General features: G+C 45.4%; 1 protein-coding gene across 1 annotated transcript in view; it reads left to right on the top strand.

Moving 5' to 3' along the window:
• Positions 1 to 9,130: 9,130 nt before the first annotated feature.
• LOC125940852 (calcium-activated chloride channel regulator 1-like) overlaps positions 9,131 to 18,403 on the top strand; it is a 41,062-nt gene continuing 31,789 nt past the window's right edge. The window contains exons 1-5 of the mRNA XM_049657461.1: positions 9,131 to 9,289; positions 9,879 to 9,891; positions 12,747 to 12,853; positions 14,222 to 14,395; positions 15,150 to 15,277. Of these exons, the coding sequence (XP_049513418.1) occupies positions 9,131 to 9,289; positions 9,879 to 9,891; positions 12,747 to 12,853; positions 14,222 to 14,395; positions 15,150 to 15,277 (581 nt within the window). The remainder of the gene's footprint in view (positions 9,290 to 9,878; positions 9,892 to 12,746; positions 12,854 to 14,221; positions 14,396 to 15,149; positions 15,278 to 18,403) is intronic.

Raw genomic sequence — 18,403 nt, 5'->3', positions numbered from 1 at the left:
ACTGCTGCAGCTTTGGGAGCCCTCAGCTCCGGGTCCGCTTGCCGGCGTTGCCGTTTTGCTGCAGCTTTCCGCGCCCTAGACTCCAGGTCCGCTTGTTGTCTGCATCGCCGTTCTGCATCAGCTTTGCGAGCCCTCGACTCCGCTTACAGTTGAGCCGCCGCTCTCGCGTTTTCGTCCATAGCGGGCCCGCCGTTATCAGAAGCGACCGTTATCATGCATGGCTGAAGAGAGAAAGAGAGCGCGCGTCGGGAACGAGCGCTTATATAGCCCTTGTGCACCGCAGCGCCCCTAGCGGACTCCATGCAAACCAGAGCTACGGACGGCGAGGGAGGGACAAGGCTCGGCCCTAAGGTGCTTCGCCCCTAAAATGACGCCGTCTGTCGTCTGGACAAGCGGTAAACGGCACCTAAATTCTCATTGGCTGCGACACCGCGTCACGAATGCGCCTCGATGGAGCAGAGCGGGCGAAAGGGCACACATGCTGCCGCGCTTGCGCGCCAGGTGTTACGCGAGGGGAGAGGGCATCGCCGCGACGCCAGTCACCCTCGTTTTCGCTCTCGGAAGCCTGTGTTATCCGCGCGTTCCTTGTCCTCGCAAGCTCTCGCCTGCGTTCTAACTGCGCCTCGTCAAGGCCAAATCAAAACGCGCCAAACCAACGCATTGACCAAGCGTCTCAACGCCCTCGCTTGCCTGCGAGGAGTTCTTAGCTTGCAGGGCCGGTCAGCGGCGTTAAACTGGACAATAATACTTTGGCATTCGCAACGCATAAGTGCTTAGGTGTCTTCGGATTTTTATGTATATGAGATTGATTTCAATTTTTCAGGCTGCGTTTATTAGATATATATTAAGATATATGTTATGTGATATATACATTAAGATTATATAGTTCAAGATATTCCAATATTATGTGAATCAGAAATGTGTGGAACGCTCGCAAATGTCCTATAATTTGCAAAATTTTAAATCAGATGTGTCCGTTTTGAACGCTCGTACGCAAGCACTTTGCACAGTCGCGATATCTGCGCTGGGTGTGGAAAGGCTAATTATGAAAGTTACGTACTCAAAAATTATTCTGACTGACGGTCATTTTGTTTTACGAAAAGAAACATTGAGGCTGTAAATAAAAATTGTGCTCCCAGGAGCTTCTAAAATTACGCCTGTCTTTTTAAGCACGGCAAATTTAATCCAAGTCGGTTGCGCAACGTTGGATAATGAGGGGATTATACGGCTCCTTTGTAACTCGCGGTGGTGCATCGATGTCTATGGCATTCTGCTGTCGAGCAGAAGACAGACGGTACGATTCCCGGCCGGCGGCAAGCCGCTCTGTGGTGTTGGCAGTATGCGAACACATTCGTATACCTTGCTCTGTATGCACGTTAAAGAACCCAATGTGGTCAAAATTAATCTGGAGTTCTACACTACAGCTTCCGTAAAACTGACTGCGCAGTAATTTCACCTTTGTAAATTTAATTTAAGGTTAACTTCTTAGTGCTGTTAATTATTGTAGCCGGAGTTCTTCCCCAGATGAAGTTTTCTGTTGCGGATGAAGGTGTTTCGAATCAAATTGTGTCCAGTCTGCGCCTTATACAGTCGAACGCTTTTGTAATGAACTGCGTTGGCCCTCTGCAATCTTTCGTTGTACAGGTCACTTCGTTGTAAAGGTCGCGCACCGCACAGCTCACAATAGTACCGGGACAGATTTATTCCTTCGTTATGCAGGTAATTTCGCTGTACAGGCGTTCGTTCTAGAGATACTCGACTGTATTTGTCTTTCCATACTGCCCGGACGTCACTGCGCTTTTCGACATGTCAACGCGAGCTCACCCGCTCTGTTATTGAATCGTGGTTACGGCTGGAACCGGAGCTGCTCAGCCAGTGATGTTTTTCCTTTGGCCATCGGAATAGCGCTGCGCTTGACGGCAGACTAAACAACGTCCGCACTGACAGCGACACGGTGTTCTGCCACGCTGCGTGCCTATCATCGAGGCAACGGGCGCTTTCTCCCTCCCCCGCCCTGCGTTCGTTTGAGGTGGCTGCCCTTGTTCTACGCTTCAAACATCCACTGACAGCCTTCAAAGTTCCACGGAACTGCCGATCCCTTCCCGTGGAGTCCGGTGGTACGCAGCACCTAGATTTCTCACGCGATGAAAAAGGAATGAGGCGCGGGTGACGTCAGCACCCGTTCCGCCTCGTTCCTGCCGACTGTTAAGGCAGAACCGGCCAATTGTTAGGAGAGAGAGTCGCCACCAGCCGCCCAGTCGGTCTGGTGCGCTATTACAGCTACATGTACGTTATTTTCAGCTATCTGCGTACATATTGTATAAAACGTTTTATCTCCTCTTCGTCTGCTCCAAGAGTGTGTCTCTCATCCTCCACCCCGAATTCACAACAACGGGCGCGACCACTACTGTGACACCATAAGCACCGTGTACTGATCCGGTTGCAAAACACTGCCCTCTATATGCAGGGTGTATTCAGTGCGTAGTTATGGCGGATGATTTATTACACTGCAAGTGTGAACGATGCGAGCAGACTGTGGTAGCGCATGACATGTGTAGTAAAGAATATATTGATTTGCCTGTCATTCGTATTCGCATTTCCGTCCCGGCCGCGGCAGCCGCATTTCGATGTGGGTGAAATGCAGAAACGCTCGCGTACATAGATTTAGGTGCTCGTTAAAGGAACCCAAGGGGCCAAAATTATTGCAGAGTTTCCCATACGGCGTGCCTCATAATCATATCACTGTTCTGGCATGTGGAATCCTCGAATTTTCTAGTTTACTTATTGCTGGCTGGCTCTCCAGTAATCGAGAATAGATGTAAGCATGAAATAATTACCTACAAAGCAGATTGGTTGGAGATGATACTAGCCACAACTTTAGAATGGTTATAGTGCGTGTTCGCAATGGCACACCCCACCACACGCCGCACCCCACGCAGTGCACAATATTGCGCACTGGTCGATATGGACGCTGCCCAGCTAGAAGAAGAAAAGCGGCTGAAGGAGGCGCCACGCAGCGGGGCGCCATCTCTCAAAGGAGGTGGTGCAAACCCGCGCCGCGGAACTCCCGGATCGCTGGTGTTGAAAAAAAAATGTGGCAGTTTCGCCCGAAAGGCGAAGCATCAATTGCGATAGCAAATTAACAGAGAGCTTTTCGGAGTAGGGATAGTAGTTTTATCGGCTGCATACACTTTTATACATTCACTTACTAACTGAAATAACAAGCGTGGTGTCAGCGCGCACAAGCAAACATGAATAGATCACACTGAATGACCGCAGACAACGACTGTCAAAACGTTGGCAGCAAGCTCAGCCGCCGCAGCGGGCGAAGGTTCGTGCGGTCTATCGCTTCAACGGAAACTGAGCGGCGAATGCACAGCGCATACAAAGGTCAGAGCCGTGTGGAGATAAGAGACGGTGCGGGCGACCGCCACAGCCGGGCAAAGTACAAACGCAGTTATTGCGTTTGTACTTTGCCCGGCTGAAGCTGCCCCCCTCCCTCCCGCGCTGCCTTCCCGCTTTCTTGCTTTCGCGTGGGAGATTGAGTGGCGAGTTCCCCTTGCGCCCGGTTGCAAGATATGCCGCAGCACAGCGTCGCCCCGCCTCCCTCCCTCCCATACCCCCACGCCTTTTCGCGCGACGGTCGCGTTTGCTTTCTGCCGTGCGTTCGCTCTCCGTGATAGCGCGCGGGGGAATACGGCGCGCGGCGACGATTTTATCGCCCTTGGACTTTATACGGAACCTCACCTCACCTTGACGACGACGGCGACGCCGATGGCAGAAAAACCGGTTGAAGTGTCCATATAATTGCTACCGCAATAAAAGCACAGGCAGTCCTGTCTCAGCTCCAAAAGATGACAATCAAGTGTATGGTGCCCTGTATCTGCCTTCGGAACGTTGCTATTGGAAATGCAAAATTAAACTTCAGCGTACTAGAAGTTACAGCTTCAGTGATATTGTGAACAAACATTAGGAAGAACTCGGAAGCAATATTTTTTTGTTACTTGTTTGTGCAGTTTCTAGCGTATGTAATGCTTTCCTGTACAAAGGGTTAGGGGGCCCAGACCGCATTTTCTAAACTTTTGACTGGTTGCCCGGAACATCTCGTTTTGTTCTCGTTCGAGTGTCCGAATAACGGCTTTGGATTTTCGCTCAAGGTCACTTGAAGGTCGCCGACAACGGGAGCTAAAAGCATTTCATGCTCAAAATTTAAAAAAAAATGGCAGTATGATCCAGAATGCGAAGCTGTGACGCGATAGTTCATGCAATATTATACGCAGTAATTCTTGCACTGTTTAAAACATCCCAAAGTACGCGCAAGCAATCTGTCGATTGCATTGCCAGTCCTTTTTCTTTGTGAAAGACGGGTATCCCTTGTGGTAAATAAGTCGAGAGAAACGGCTTCTTTCTGCTCTTGCCACACGCTTGTTGCTGTTGTCTTAAACTTTCGACTGGGTGCTGGTTTAGTGATCAGGTACGAGCGTGGCATTGCCAATCACTGCTCTTGAAATGCATTTTTCTTTCTGGCGTAGCGTCGCAAGAAGTATCATATTACGTGCAGTAAGTCTGGCCCAATCTCTTGCGGTATCGGTTGGAGTAAACATTTGCAGATGCGTGCAGAGTACTTTGTGATACGTGCCCGAAGTAATTTGAATTGTTGCGTGTTAGAAGACTCATGTGATCATTCTCGTTGCGAATGCACTTTACAGCGCTAAATATTAGGTCGAAATTGACACAACATCACTGATTCCAGGGCACGCACGCATCAATATGCTCGTTCTTTTGTATAGTGAACGTAATCGCTACGACAAAGTAACAGAAAAGGGAACACGGGCACTCGTACCTATATACATAATCAACCTTGATCGAGGGGGCCATCTAAGAACAGCAATTACTCCCTTTTGTGGAAAGGCAAGGATGTCATACTGGCACATCTTTCACTTTTACGTTTGATGCGATATGCCTCATAACTTCCCTTTTCGTTTGGTCTAATCCTCTCCAGATGTACTCAGTATTGCAAAAAAACAGTCGGCAGCCACATTTTTTTGCAGTGCGTTGTCATTAGACTGGCATATCTAGTATTAAAATTTATTTATTTATTTATTTATTTATTTATTTATTTATTTATTTATTTATTTATTTATTTATTTATTTATTTATTTATTTATTTATTTATTTATTTATTTATTTATTTATTTATTTATTTATTTATTCGATATGTGCTGCCGTGCACGATCGTCAAAACATTGTCCACTCTCTTCAATGTACTCTTTGCTAAAACTGAGCGGAATTGTATCGTCCCCGTCTTTTGCACCATCTGTATTGCTCAAGAAACAGTCATTCATTCAACAGAATACACAGACGCGCACATCATCTGCACGATACTTTTTTTCCGAGGTGCATTTGTAGTCACGAGCACTTTAGATGTTCGTATGTTCGTGTATGAGCATCACGGTGTCCTCTTCTGAATTGTTTTTTTTTTTTTTGAGGGGGGGGGGGGGGCTGTTACAAAACTTTTTGTGGGTTTCGATTATGAATGAATAATCGAAAATGCAATGCAACTCCCATTTGACCTAGATTTGGCTGCATTTCTTATTGCCTCTTCGAAGTCTCGAATTTCCTTTCCGAGCTGGAAAATATATTGCCAAACGGCGACCCCGTCGTCGCAAAAACACATATCTTCTGACAAAATATGGGCATTCTAGTCATGGGCAAACATGAGCGTTGTTACATTTTTTACCTTCTTCTTCTTCACACTGCAAGTTTCAGCGTTCGTCTAAGACAGTGGGCCCACTTGTCTGTCACCAGCGCGTTTAATCCTAACAGTTATTGCAAAACAGTTTTTCTAAGAAACTGCATAATATGCAGGGACTCCTCCACCTTGTTGTAACTTGTAGTTTGAACCAGTAAGGAGCACCCACTAAAAACATATTTAGATTTCCTGCACTGAAATACGGGGTGATCCAAAATGTGACCGACAAAGTTAAAGTTCAGTAAAAAAATCTAAATGTGGCATTCATGGAAATACACAGAAAGACAGATTTCTTATAACAATTATAACAAGAAAGTGTTACCGCAACAGTACTTCGCTTTACATCTATAACACACTGGTAACCGTGACAAGTACCTACTGTAAACACACGGTGCTGCAAGAACAGATTAGAAAAATTTAGAGGATGCTTAAGGCTTCGCCTTTTTACCCTTTAAGTCCCAGTGATTACAAATGGAGTCATCAATTTTGTGGCTCAGTGGGCAACCCCGGGTTAAAAAAAAAAACAGGTTGTTCTTACGCTACCACTCGTATTTAGCCCTTGCTTTACATATGCTGGCAAGCTGGTAGACTCAAGGAAGTGCTGTCACCTCTGAAGGAAAAAAATAAAAGACTCGCTTGCACTATTCCTGCCATTCGCTGAGATCCCCTCTTCTGTTCACTGTGCAGAGGTACGACAATTATTTTATTTTTGTCTCGAACATTTGGACTTTGACTATTAGGTGTTATGCTATCCCGTCGCAGTAAATTTATTCGGCGAAAAGTATTTGCGGGCACCGGAGAACTTTGCGAATCTTGAGGATTCCAAATTTAATCATTGAGACGTAGCGGCCCCGACTACTCACGCGATACATTTTCGATTGACGTTACCTCACTGACTAAATCGCGTGTTTGTTCGCGCTCAAACGGTGTTTTCATGCCGTACTTGGCCATGTTTTGGGCGCGTGTTACGTGCAGAATCATTATCGCGTCAGGAGCCTTGTATTGTTGGTGGAGCTTTGCTCAGTTTTTTGTGATTTTATGCTGTTGATATGAGCTTATGCGTGTAGAAGGATGATTGTGAGCGACGTTGCAAGCCTGCTGCCGCTGCTGCCAAATGGACGGTGCCAGCCGATGGTCCTGTAGAAATGCTGATGGTCCCTGGCGGCACAGTCGCCTTCCGGAGTGACGTCACAGACTATTAAGACCGTCGCCGTCCCCCATGGAAAAAACGAGTGTTGTTGCCCCCAACTTCTTCACGCACGTATCGGCACTGGTGGTATCTGCGATCAGTAGAAGGATGATTGTGAGCGACGTTGCAAGCCTGCTGCCGCTGCTGCCAAATCTAAGTTTTATCTAAAATAGACTTTTCACGTATTCCTTGAAACTACGCATTTCAAGTCCACCAAGTCCCGCTGATTCCATTTGGAATCATTAAGTAAGTTTTGATTGAAAAGTGTGAGCACAGATTTTTAAATTTTTTTGGCTACCACGATCATGCACATCTCAAATTGTAAAGACCAATTTTTTACATTGAACAGAATTAATTTGGGCCTGAAAGGGTTAAGATGGCACGCGATAGCATTCAAAGATCCTTGACTGCTTCTCACGCTTCCCGGCAACTGCAGCTTATTGAACCGTAATGTTTACCGGCAAACACTGCCGGTGAACACTATGCGCCAAGGTGAGCTTTCTGGTAGAAACGTGGCGTCTTGCGTCGGCTGATCTCCTGTTATTGTTTCGCACATTTAACATTTCAGTCTGAGAAGATTTAACATAAACGACATGCGCTGTAGGTGTTAAATGCGAAGCATTGCTTGGCGAACATTTGCTACTTTGACAGTATCTATCTATCTATCTATCTATCTATCTATCTATCTATCTATCTATCTATCTATCTATCTATCTATCTATCTATCTATCTATCTCTATCTATCTATCTATCTATCTATCTATCTATCTATCTATCTATCTATCTATCTATCTATCTATCTAGCCGCCTACTACTTTGTGCTCTCATGGTCCCCTCTTCCATTCCCCCAGTGTAGGGTAGCCAACTGGGCTCAGTCCTGGTTGACCTCCCTGCCTTTCATTAAATCATTTTCTCTCTCTTTCTCTCTCATGGTCGTTTCGTTAACTAGGTATGTACCAAAATGGGCATACTATGACAAGAGTATATGACGAACATAAATTATATGTCATGACATGAATGTCATAACATGCGTGTCATGTAGGTCATGAAACAGCCGCCTACGTATTGGTGCTCTCATGGTCGTTTAGTTGACTTGGTAGTTACCAAAATTGGCATAGTATGACAGGAGTGTATGACGAACATAAGTGACAGGTGATGACATAAATGTCATGACATGCGTGTCATGTAGGTCATGACAATGACCCAGCGAAAAACATTAACACTCAAAAACCTCTGGAATGGGTTCTGACGTGGGTACTAAGTGAAGGAAACACTAGAGGACGCTGCTAGAAGTCGTAGTTATGAGCATAACTCAGCAAAAATGAGTGGCTCCGCGAAAAAAGATTAACACTCAAAAACCAATGGAATGGGTTCGAATGTGGTACTAAGTGAAGCAAAATGCTAAAGGTTGATGGTCGAAGTCATGAGCATGACTAAGGCACCTACGAGACCTTAAGGTCTTGTAGGTGTAGCTAAAGGGACTCCTGAGGAGGTCATGTAGGTCATGAAAGAGCCGTCTACATCTTGGTGCTCTCATGGTCGTTTCGTTAATTTGGTAGGCTCCCCGCACACTGCTTCGCATAACATTGATTCCCATAAGGCGTGGGATCTGCCGTCTTTTTTTGTTTCATGACGTTTGTTTGCGGGCTGTCGTTCTCAAAATTCCGAAGAACAACTTTGTAAATAACGTAAGACAAAGTGTGAGCAACTTTAGTTGTAAAAGAAGTATTTAGTGCCTACGGAGGGCCTGCGTGGTTGTGGTTCGGAATGATTTTTCGCCAAACGACGGTCGGCGCCGACACCGGCTTTTTTTTTTGCGACACTGGGGCCCTTAACGCTGTCGCGTTAAAACCCTCAACACTTCCTGTTTTTACAAGAGAGGTGTATCTTCTCTCACCGTTTACATTGGTTTTTCCGACTTACACATGGACATCCGCCGGCAGCTCGAAATACAACCGACGGGAGCTACGCGCGAATAATAAACAGCGACTGTAAGGTGACGTGACACGCAGAGCGGCGACCTCAGTAATACACAACCCTCACCCGAACTACGTCATTTCAAGCACTCCATTCAGCAGCCCGCTCGTATGGGCCAGAGTCAGTGTAGTCCTGTCTCACATAGTTCACTTCACCGGTGACATTTTGCGGCGACATCTTCTGTTAAGGTTGTACAGCGTTCTTTGTCCGCTATGTTTAGCACGTTAGCAGCAATCATCTACCTCTACTACTGCGTCTTGAGGACAGTGACCTCGCTGGAGATAGACACCTCGGACGGCGGCTATACGAATCTTGTTGTCACCATCGACAAAGATGTCCCTTACAACGAGTCCATTGTCGAAAACGTCAAGGCAAGCAGCGCATGTTACGTTTTATTGGCGTTTCGTCTTGTCATTTTTTCTTTATATTTTTTTCATCGCAGTATAATGCTTTATAAGTTAAGCGCTTTGTTCACGCAGACATGCGGTTGTTGCAAGAAGGAAGATGCTCAAAGATCTACATCGTGTCATTTTTTTCTGCGGGTTAATAGTCATAACGTCATCAAATGTACTCCCAGCGCGGTCAGCCTCCCTTTTGGTCACCTTGCGACATAGGGGCTCCTTTGGGCGCGCCGTTGCTGCTATAGGGAGGGGGCCCTCACTGTAGTCACTCCCTTTCTGCAAAGCGTTTTATTTATTTTTTAAATATTTTTCCCGAAAACTCTTTGCCAATAGGTGATGGTCTTCCTTAACGGTACGCTGAAAGGCGAAATTAAAACACGCATTCCCTGATAACTATTTTCCTTCATTTGGTGAGTGGTGAAAATGGCCGCCTAGCTTTCCTATTTTGAATTGCACGCCACACCCTCAGCTGGTGCGGGAACTTCGGGACAACGTCAACACCGTTTTCGTTGTTGCACCTTTCCTGAACACCCCCTCCCCCCGCCCCTTTTCTTTTCAGGCTTCCTCTTACTGCAAGCGTTACCGCTTTGATTTTGCAGGAGCGTAATTTTCTATGTATCTCTTTTTAACAGAAAATTTGGGCCGATCCTGGCGGTAGTGCAGAAAGTGTCCAAGCGCAATGGCGCATACCCCTGTGAACTTGCGAAGTTCAGCCTGGCTAAGTCTAGCTAAGCATGGTTGTGACTACTAAAGCCTAGTCAGTCATCGATAGCCAATCAATAGCTAATTGATAATAGATCAATAATTAATAAATTCCGGAAAATGCTGGGGATGACTTAGTCGTGCTTAGCCTAGCCAAAAAGCCAGGACCAGCTAAGTGCCCATCAGCTCCACTGTCTCTTTAGCATTGCGCCTCAAGTGCAAGCTACGCTATTCTTTAGTGTCCTTTTAATATTACGCTTCCTATCGCGATTGGCAGTGCCTATATTTAGGAACCGCGCTGCGGCACACGACTTCATTAGTGGCTGGAGGCCGCCTTTCTTATATTCAAACCTTCAATTTTTGATGGAAAGTGCCGAAACGCAATATTTTAGAAAAGTTGGGCATCAAGTTTGCATCTCCCTGAATACACAATAATACTAGATGGTCGTAAAAAATGAATGTAAACTTTATTCTGCGTGAGGACGTAAAAAATATGAAATTCTTGGGTTTTGCGTGCCGAAACCACGATTTCATTATGAATCACGCCGTGATAGGGGAGTCCGGATTAAGTTTGACCGTACCTGGGGTTTTTTAACGTGCGCCTAAATCTAAGTTCACGTGTGAGTTCTTTTATGTTTTTTTTTTTTTTTTGTGCGTGCCCCCGTCGAAATGCCGCCGCCACGGCAGGCATCGATCCCTCGACCTCGAGCTCACCAGCCCAACGCCGTAGCCCGAGGCTACAGCGCGGCGGGTCATAAATAGGACGTGCAAAGCGAGCAAGATTGCTGCATTATATACCACTCTGAAATACACCGCTTAGTTTTAGTTAGGACTTGGGAAAAACTGACCCATATAATGCAACTATCTACCTATAAGCTACACAATAACCGGTGTTGATGCTTAGCAGCAGCGCAGTTGCCCTGCTAAGCACGAGGTCGCGGGTTCCATTCCCATCCGCGGCGCCACCATTTCTGTGAGGGCGTTAGACTCATAATCACATATTGGTTTTTGCACATAAAACCATATAATGTTTTTGTGCTCCAAAATAACACAAACATATTTGTTGACGTTATATTTGCTTTATTAGATACAGTATAGGTCTGTGGTACGAAGGTACGGATTTGTAAACTTGCAGCTTTAATTTCTTGCAAAATATCGCGGATGTTTTCGTACTATAATAAAATCGTAAAGTGCTTACAACGGTCAGAATTGCGCTATTACAACACCTGATAGCATAGAGTGTGCTCCACTCAAATGGGTTGCCCAAGGAGAACATTTAGTCCTTTAACATGTATCTGATTGGCGACATCAAAGTTGACTTCGAGCTGAATTAGGGTAGAAACTTGGGCGAATTGGTCGTAGTTCATAATGGCAGTGTTGCGTAGCGCGCGAAAAGTAGGCAAAAAAAAAAAAGACAAAGACGAGTAAAGAGCGCTCTTTACTCTTCTCTGTCGTTTTTTTTTTTTTTTTCCTACTTTTCGCGCGCTACGCAATACCGTCGAGATGAAGTTTGATATCATCGTTTTATTGTACCCCGACAACAAAAATGCAACGAGCATCTTACACGTACACGTCGACGTCCATGCGTCTGCACGCCGTGCGTTATCATGTGTGATGCATTACGCAGGCTTTGCTTCAATCCTCGTCCGATTTCCTGAACCGAGCTACGAGGGGGCGTGTGTATTTCAAGCGCGTGGTCATCGACATCCCGCACACGTGGCCAGAGAGAAAGAACGCCCGGAAAATCTCTTGGAACATTCTTCACAAGAGCGACGTTCGCGTCAGCCTTTCTTCGTCAACCCAAGGGTACCATCATTTCACAAAGCAAGTGAAACCGTGTGGTCACCGTGGCGAATTCATCCAGCTCTCTTCTGAATTCCTCGCCGAACTGAACGCATCTACCACGGCGAAGTATGCGAATCCAGGCAAGTCGCCGTGTAATGTCTAAATATGCGGAAATGTAAGCTCGCTGGAGTCGCGCTCGAACACCGTGCATTGTCACCTTGCCTATAACCGGGTGTTTCAGGAACCACTTTAAACAATTTTTAAAGGTTGCCTGTGGCAGATAGCCCAATTCCAGTTCATGAGCTGGTCTACTCGAGGAGGTGGACATTACTTGCACAAACAATTGAAATGCATAATCGACTAATTAGCAAAATAACTAATTAAGTTTCTCACTAATTACTTTATGGACCATATTCAAATTTACAACTTCTAGCCGCGGAGTTCGCAAGGCGGATGCACTTGGAACGAATTCTGAGGATGACAGCAGTTTCGAGATATGAATGCCCGAACTTTGCGGAGAAATGCATTGGCGTTCCAGTTACTTTCTACCAAAACGTCGTTTTATGCACTGAAGCGCAAAAACGCTGCGCGCGGCTGCATTTCCAAAGAGTTTTGGCAGTTATTAAATACAAATAAGACCACTGGGTCAGTAATCCCAGCGTGTCGCGTCGCGGTTCTCGAATTGCCGGCATGCATTTTGCAGCTGCGTGGCCTACCGCTAGGTGTGCCTGTCGTCTGCTGCAGTGAATCTGAGCACTATGTGTGGCTTCTGGTTGGTGTGTGATTAACCTGAACAGCGTTTGACTACTGGCCATACCGGTTTGACTCGATCTTTCGTAATATCTACTATTTGCTGCTGGCAAACTGAGCTCTCCAGTGTCAATCACTCTCTAAACGCTCAGGTTGATTTTCACAAAACCGTTTTCTTTTTCGGCGGCAGCGTATGTGTTTGTCCACGAGTGGGCCCACTACAGGTATGGTGTGTTCGACGAGTTCGGTAGCCGAGACGATGACGAGTACCCGCTGACCTACTGTGACAGCAACAAGGTGAGCCTGTGGTTGTCAGTATGAAAATTCTCCCTAGCTAGACTTTAGCATTTTGGATGTTTGGCAGCACCAACATAAAGGCTTAGCTTGAAATTTAGAGTAGCAACGATGTATTGCTCGTCTTTTCCGTTCTGGTAGCTGGTGTACGCTCCAAAGGAATAATTTTTAAAAAATCAAGAGCAAATTTGTGGCCCTGAAGAAGCATTAATTTAATCTCCAGATTTGTCTCCAGATTTAATCTCCAGATTTAATCTCCAGAATCACTAGCGTGAGGAAACAACTCGGGCTAGGACGAACTCGAAGGAACGGCGCCGAAAAGCTGAAGCGCAATGTTCAGTGCCTTTGTGTTCGTCGTCGTCCAAGGTGTTTCCTCTCGCTAGCGCAAAGAAAATATTTCACCAACCACTCCAATTTCAAGCTGTCAATCGCTCCTGCTAATTGATAGTTTCTGATATGGTGAGTGTCCCTGCTCTTGACGCCAAACTGTGAATGTCGAAAGTCGAGAATTGGTGTAGGAATCGGAGAACGAGGGCAAAGTTGATTTTGACATTCATCAGAAATGAACTTTCACAAAAATATATACAAAGGGAGGTCCTTATTCTCGTAAAGGAACGTCAGATGAATGAAGTTTCACAGTGAAATAAATCTTACTGCAGAGAAAATATAGCTAAATAAAAACGAGATTTTATGCTAAGCAATAATGCAATGAATAGATCAGAAACACTATTTTGGGTATTATAAAAACAAATGATCAGAACAAGTCAAAAAAATTCAGGAGGCTTGATTTTCGGTAAGAACCGTATGAAGCCAACTGACAGTGAAGCTTGCGTTTATGACGGAAACTCATTACATTCTGTCTGTGCATGCTCTGGTTTTCGAGATATAGGCACAAGATCCTCAGAAAGGCCAAACTTGAGCCTGATTCCAGGAGCTATAACCGTTGGATAATCGACGACAAATGCGCAAACTCATTTTCTACAGTGCCTGCATCACGCAGGGCTGCATGTTTTAATTTCATATGTATTTTCGCTCAATTTTATTGCTACATATGTTTTGTCGCAAATCCCTCTATTAAAAGAGTCAATTTAGGCAGGAATCGGATACATTCTAAATTGTCAGAGCAACTAACAACATTTAGGTTCTACCTATCTAGCTTCCTACGCTAATTGACTGTCTTACAATGTATGGTAGATTGTCGCACGTTAGGCTAAAAAGATATAAAGTGCATTACCAGTGATTAAAAGTAGTAAGACTACCATATAGCCGCGGTGTGCTGGTTTCATGCACACTACACTCAATGAGTACGGAGTGAAAAACGTTGGAAGAGCAGGTACGCTCGTGTTCAGTGCTTGTATGTTTTCACTCCAGGTAAAACTGAATTCTTGTTCGGAAAGAATTCGTTTCACGGCAACAACTCCGACAGGCAATAACTGCAAGATAAATAAAAACTGCCAATTCCGTCAAGACTGCCTGATTCGAGTCTTCAAGCCACGGAACAGCACTGTCGAATCGTCTGTCATGTTCATGCCCTACGTGAGCAATGTAAGTGTAAGCAACGTCGTGTTAAGTAGCTCTGCTTTTAAGTTCTTCCACCGAACCTGTTAGAAGCAAGATCTGACGGAAGCATCCCACAAATAGTGGTGATTTCATTAACTTAGCGTTTTCGTTCCAAATGCATCGAGTGCAATTGTAACAGGCGCCACACGTTCTAATAATTCAAGTTTTGATATCAATACAAACTTTGATATAGGTGCCTTCTGGGGCGTGCTGTTAGGAAATCAATAATACAGAATATAACAATTCGCTTGCAAGTAGCGCATTTTGTGAGATGGACGCCTAGCAAAAGCTTTATTCAATGAAATCACGAAAAAGCACACAAGTTGATGGTAGAAGTTCACATACATATTGGAACAACAAAGTACGCACGCAGTGCTCTCAGCAAAACGAAAACAACATATATCCAATCTACAGCAAAAAAAAAAAAAAAAAAACTACGTAATGTGAATCCTTTTGGACAAAGCGAATTTTCTGTTTCAGAGATGTGAACATAGAACTAATTAGTTCTATGTTCACATCTCTGAAACAGAAAATTCGCTTTGTCGTTGCAGTTTCCAGGAAATTATTATAGCAGCCTTTCACACTGCGGCTTAATTAAGTGTCGAAATTACTGCACTCGGGCGGCTGCTTCAATTGAGCGTACTAAAAGCGGGACGCTCTCAAACGATGGTTTGCCAACTGGCGTATACTATTTTCTGTGAAGTCCTTTTATTTCATGTTCCTTTGTTATATTTTGCAGGTCAATCACTTTTGCGATAACGTCAAGAGAACTCGCAAGCACAATTCGTTTGCACCGACCAAGCAAAACAGGTTTTGCAAGGGCATGTCCGCGTGGGAAGTGATAAGACAAAATGAAGACTTCAGAAAGTGTGTATATTCTCATGTTTCGAAATCTCACGTTACGTATTTTTTTTCTGTCATTCGTACCATGCAAAACATATTCCGACATGAAATGTCGTTCAATTTCTTGGTGTGCAATAGACGTAGCCAAATTTGAAGCTCAACCTTTTAATTTCATGGCATTCGTAGCTATAGTTTAAACTTTTCACCGTTGTTCTCTCTTGTGCAGTTGTAACGGCAATTAGGAAATAGGGTGGAGCTCCGCTCTAAGTACAAGGAAACGGAGAAGTTTTGCTTTGTATCAAAAGAAAAAAGGAAAGCAAAAGTCCGAACTATCTTAATTAGGACGTCAAATACGGCCAAACTGAATGTAATATGCACTCTGACAGAAACCTGTATTTCTGAATGATATTTCTGTAAAGATACCGTAATGAATGTTAAATAAAACACGTTAACTTAGCCTCTGAGCATACAAACTAAATTACTACAGCAAGAAAAGCGATAATTATACATTGCAACGGAACTGAATGTGTCAGACGATCATAAAAATTGTGTAAGTAGTACTAACAAATATAAGTTTTGAGTGTTAGGAAAGGCTTCACAAAGTTTACAAATGTGTCGTTATCGGCAATACATGCGCTGTCAGCCAGGAGTGAATTCCATTGACGGAATTCAGAAATTAGCAGTGAAAAAAAAAAGAAAAAAAAAACAGGGGCCGAATTCACAAAGATTTACGTTCGTAAATGCTCTTTTGCCATTGGCTGGCCGCCTTCGTTAATGATTTACCCAGCATCATGATTGGCTCGAATTCGCTCTTATGAATGCAACTATGCGTCAGAGCTTTTTGTGAATGCGGGCCCAGATTAGCACCGGTGAAGATAGGTTCTGCTTTAAGTTGTTCGAGTCGCGAGGACACACGATGGGCTGGTCTGATATGTATAGGGTAGCGCTTGACGACTCATCGTAGTAAAGCTTCTGAAAAAAGGACGGAAGTGGGAGTTGTCTGGGTTTCTCGAGACTACCTATATTAATTGACGATTTTATTTCTGTTACGCTTGATGTTCGCAAGTAGCTGATTTTTCTGACGAAGCGAGCCGCCTTGTTTAGCAGCAATTAGCGTCAATGTTGAATTGCTTGATTTCGCTAATGTGCTCGAGATTAAATTGCATCGATCTTCGATGTGCGATAAAGATCACGACAATATCTTGTTCAAATGAATGCCGTACAGTGCCACATTCATCCTGTACTGCTTGTCAGGAATACATATTTTACACAATCGGGAGGGGGGCTCCCCAGTTAACTTAAAAAGCGGTTAAGGGCAATGTGCATTCTAATGCACAAGGGGATCAAGAATTTCTATACATGTTCGGCTAGATTGTAACGGCTGCGTTATATACCTCGCAAATTATTCTTTAATGTGCACATACGGCGACATAACAAATTACCATGGAATCGCATTGCTGAGTCTTACCACGATCTTGCACCAGAACATCGACCGCGAACACCGTTAATGATGCTCGCGTGGTGTGGCGGCTGGGCTGGCAGAATTTGTATGTTCGAGTAATTTCCAGTCGGTTGCCCGCGTGGCTCCCGACTCCCCCCCCCCCCCCCCCCCCCCCCCCTGACTTTAAGCACTACCGACGTAGCTTGTCATGTGAATCATAGAAAAAATTGTCGCAGTTTCACCCGAAAGGCGAAGCATCAATTGCGATAGCAAATTAGTAGAGAGCTATACGGAGTAAGGATAGTAGTTTTATCAGCTGTATAAACTTGGACATGCAGCAGCACCAGCAACGCGCAGAACTGTTGTCGACGCCGTCGGCGTTTTGCCCGCGTTTGCACCGAACGTGCTCGGCGTTGGTGACTGTTGCCGATGCCTCTGGGGGTGGCTCGGAGGTTTTCGACGAGAGCAGAATGGGACACTCGTCGAGCAGCGTTGGATATCTTACCCACCTTCTCGGAGGTGTTTATTATACATAAGGAAGAGACGCTTAATTCTGCCTTCTCGCCTCGCAACGTTTTTATATAAATACGCATTTGGATGCCGCAGCTAAACGTCGCCTCCCCTCCCCTCAAGACCTTTCGCGCGACGGAAGAAGTTGCGTTTGCTCTCTATATATGGTGATCGTAAAGGAGGAAAGAGACGCTTAATTCTGCAGCCCTTCAGAGAGCACGGCGCAGGACGTGCGTTTGCTCTCCGACGTGCGTTCGGTTCACGTGAAAGCGCGCGTCCCTCGCGCCCTTTCACTCGCATATACAGCGTCCGGAGCGCGGCGACGATTTCATCGCCGTTGACGTCATACGGAACCTCACGGCGATGACGACGCCGACGGCAGAAATCCGCTTTGGAGTGTCCATATTATTGCGATAGCAATTATATGGACACTCAAAAGCAGATTTCTGCCGTCGGCGTCGCCGTCGCCGTCGCTGTCGCCGTCGCCGTCGCCGTGAGGTTCCGTATGACGTCAATGGAGATGAAATCGCCGCCGCGCGCCGAACGCTGTATGTGCGAGTGAAAGGGCGCGAGGGGCGCGCGCTTTCACGGGGAGTGAACGCACGGCAGAGAACAAACGCGCGTTCTGCGCCGTGCTCGCTTACGGGCTGCAGAAGTAGGCGTCTCTTTCCTCCTTTACAATCACCATATATGTAGAGCAAACGCGCCTTCTTCCTACGCGCGAGAGACCGTGGGGGAGGGGGGGAGGGAAGGGAGGCGACGTTTAGCTGCGGCACCAAGTGCCTATTTATATCAGAGGCTCCGGCAACAGTCACCAACGCCGCACGCATTTTGAGCGAACGCGGGCTAAACGCCGACGGCGTCGACAACAGTTCTGCCTGTTGCCGGTGCTGCTGCATGTCCAAGTTTATACAGCTGATAAAGCTAATATCATTACTCCGTATAGCTCTCTAAAAATTTGCTATCGCAATTGATGCTTCGCCTTTCAGGTGAAACTGCGACTTTTAATTGCTATCGCAATAAAATGTCGAAGCGTAGCCTTTAAGGCTCTCAAGTAAGTATAACCATTGTGACGCGAACTCTGCAGCTACTCCTTTACAGAGTTCACTCGATAGCGACCTCATTTTGGGGCTCTCTAGTGTGCTTTGTAGAAGTATTGTTTTTTCCTCGTTGTTTTCTTTCTCTTTTTTGTACTGTTT

This window comes from Dermacentor silvarum, chromosome 10, assembly GCF_013339745.2.
Source record: "Dermacentor silvarum isolate Dsil-2018 chromosome 10, BIME_Dsil_1.4, whole genome shotgun sequence".
Lineage (NCBI taxonomy): Eukaryota > Metazoa > Arthropoda > Arachnida > Ixodida > Ixodidae > Dermacentor > Dermacentor silvarum.
Note: the sequence above shows the minus strand (reverse complement) of the source record. Positions and strands in the feature narration are given on the sequence as shown.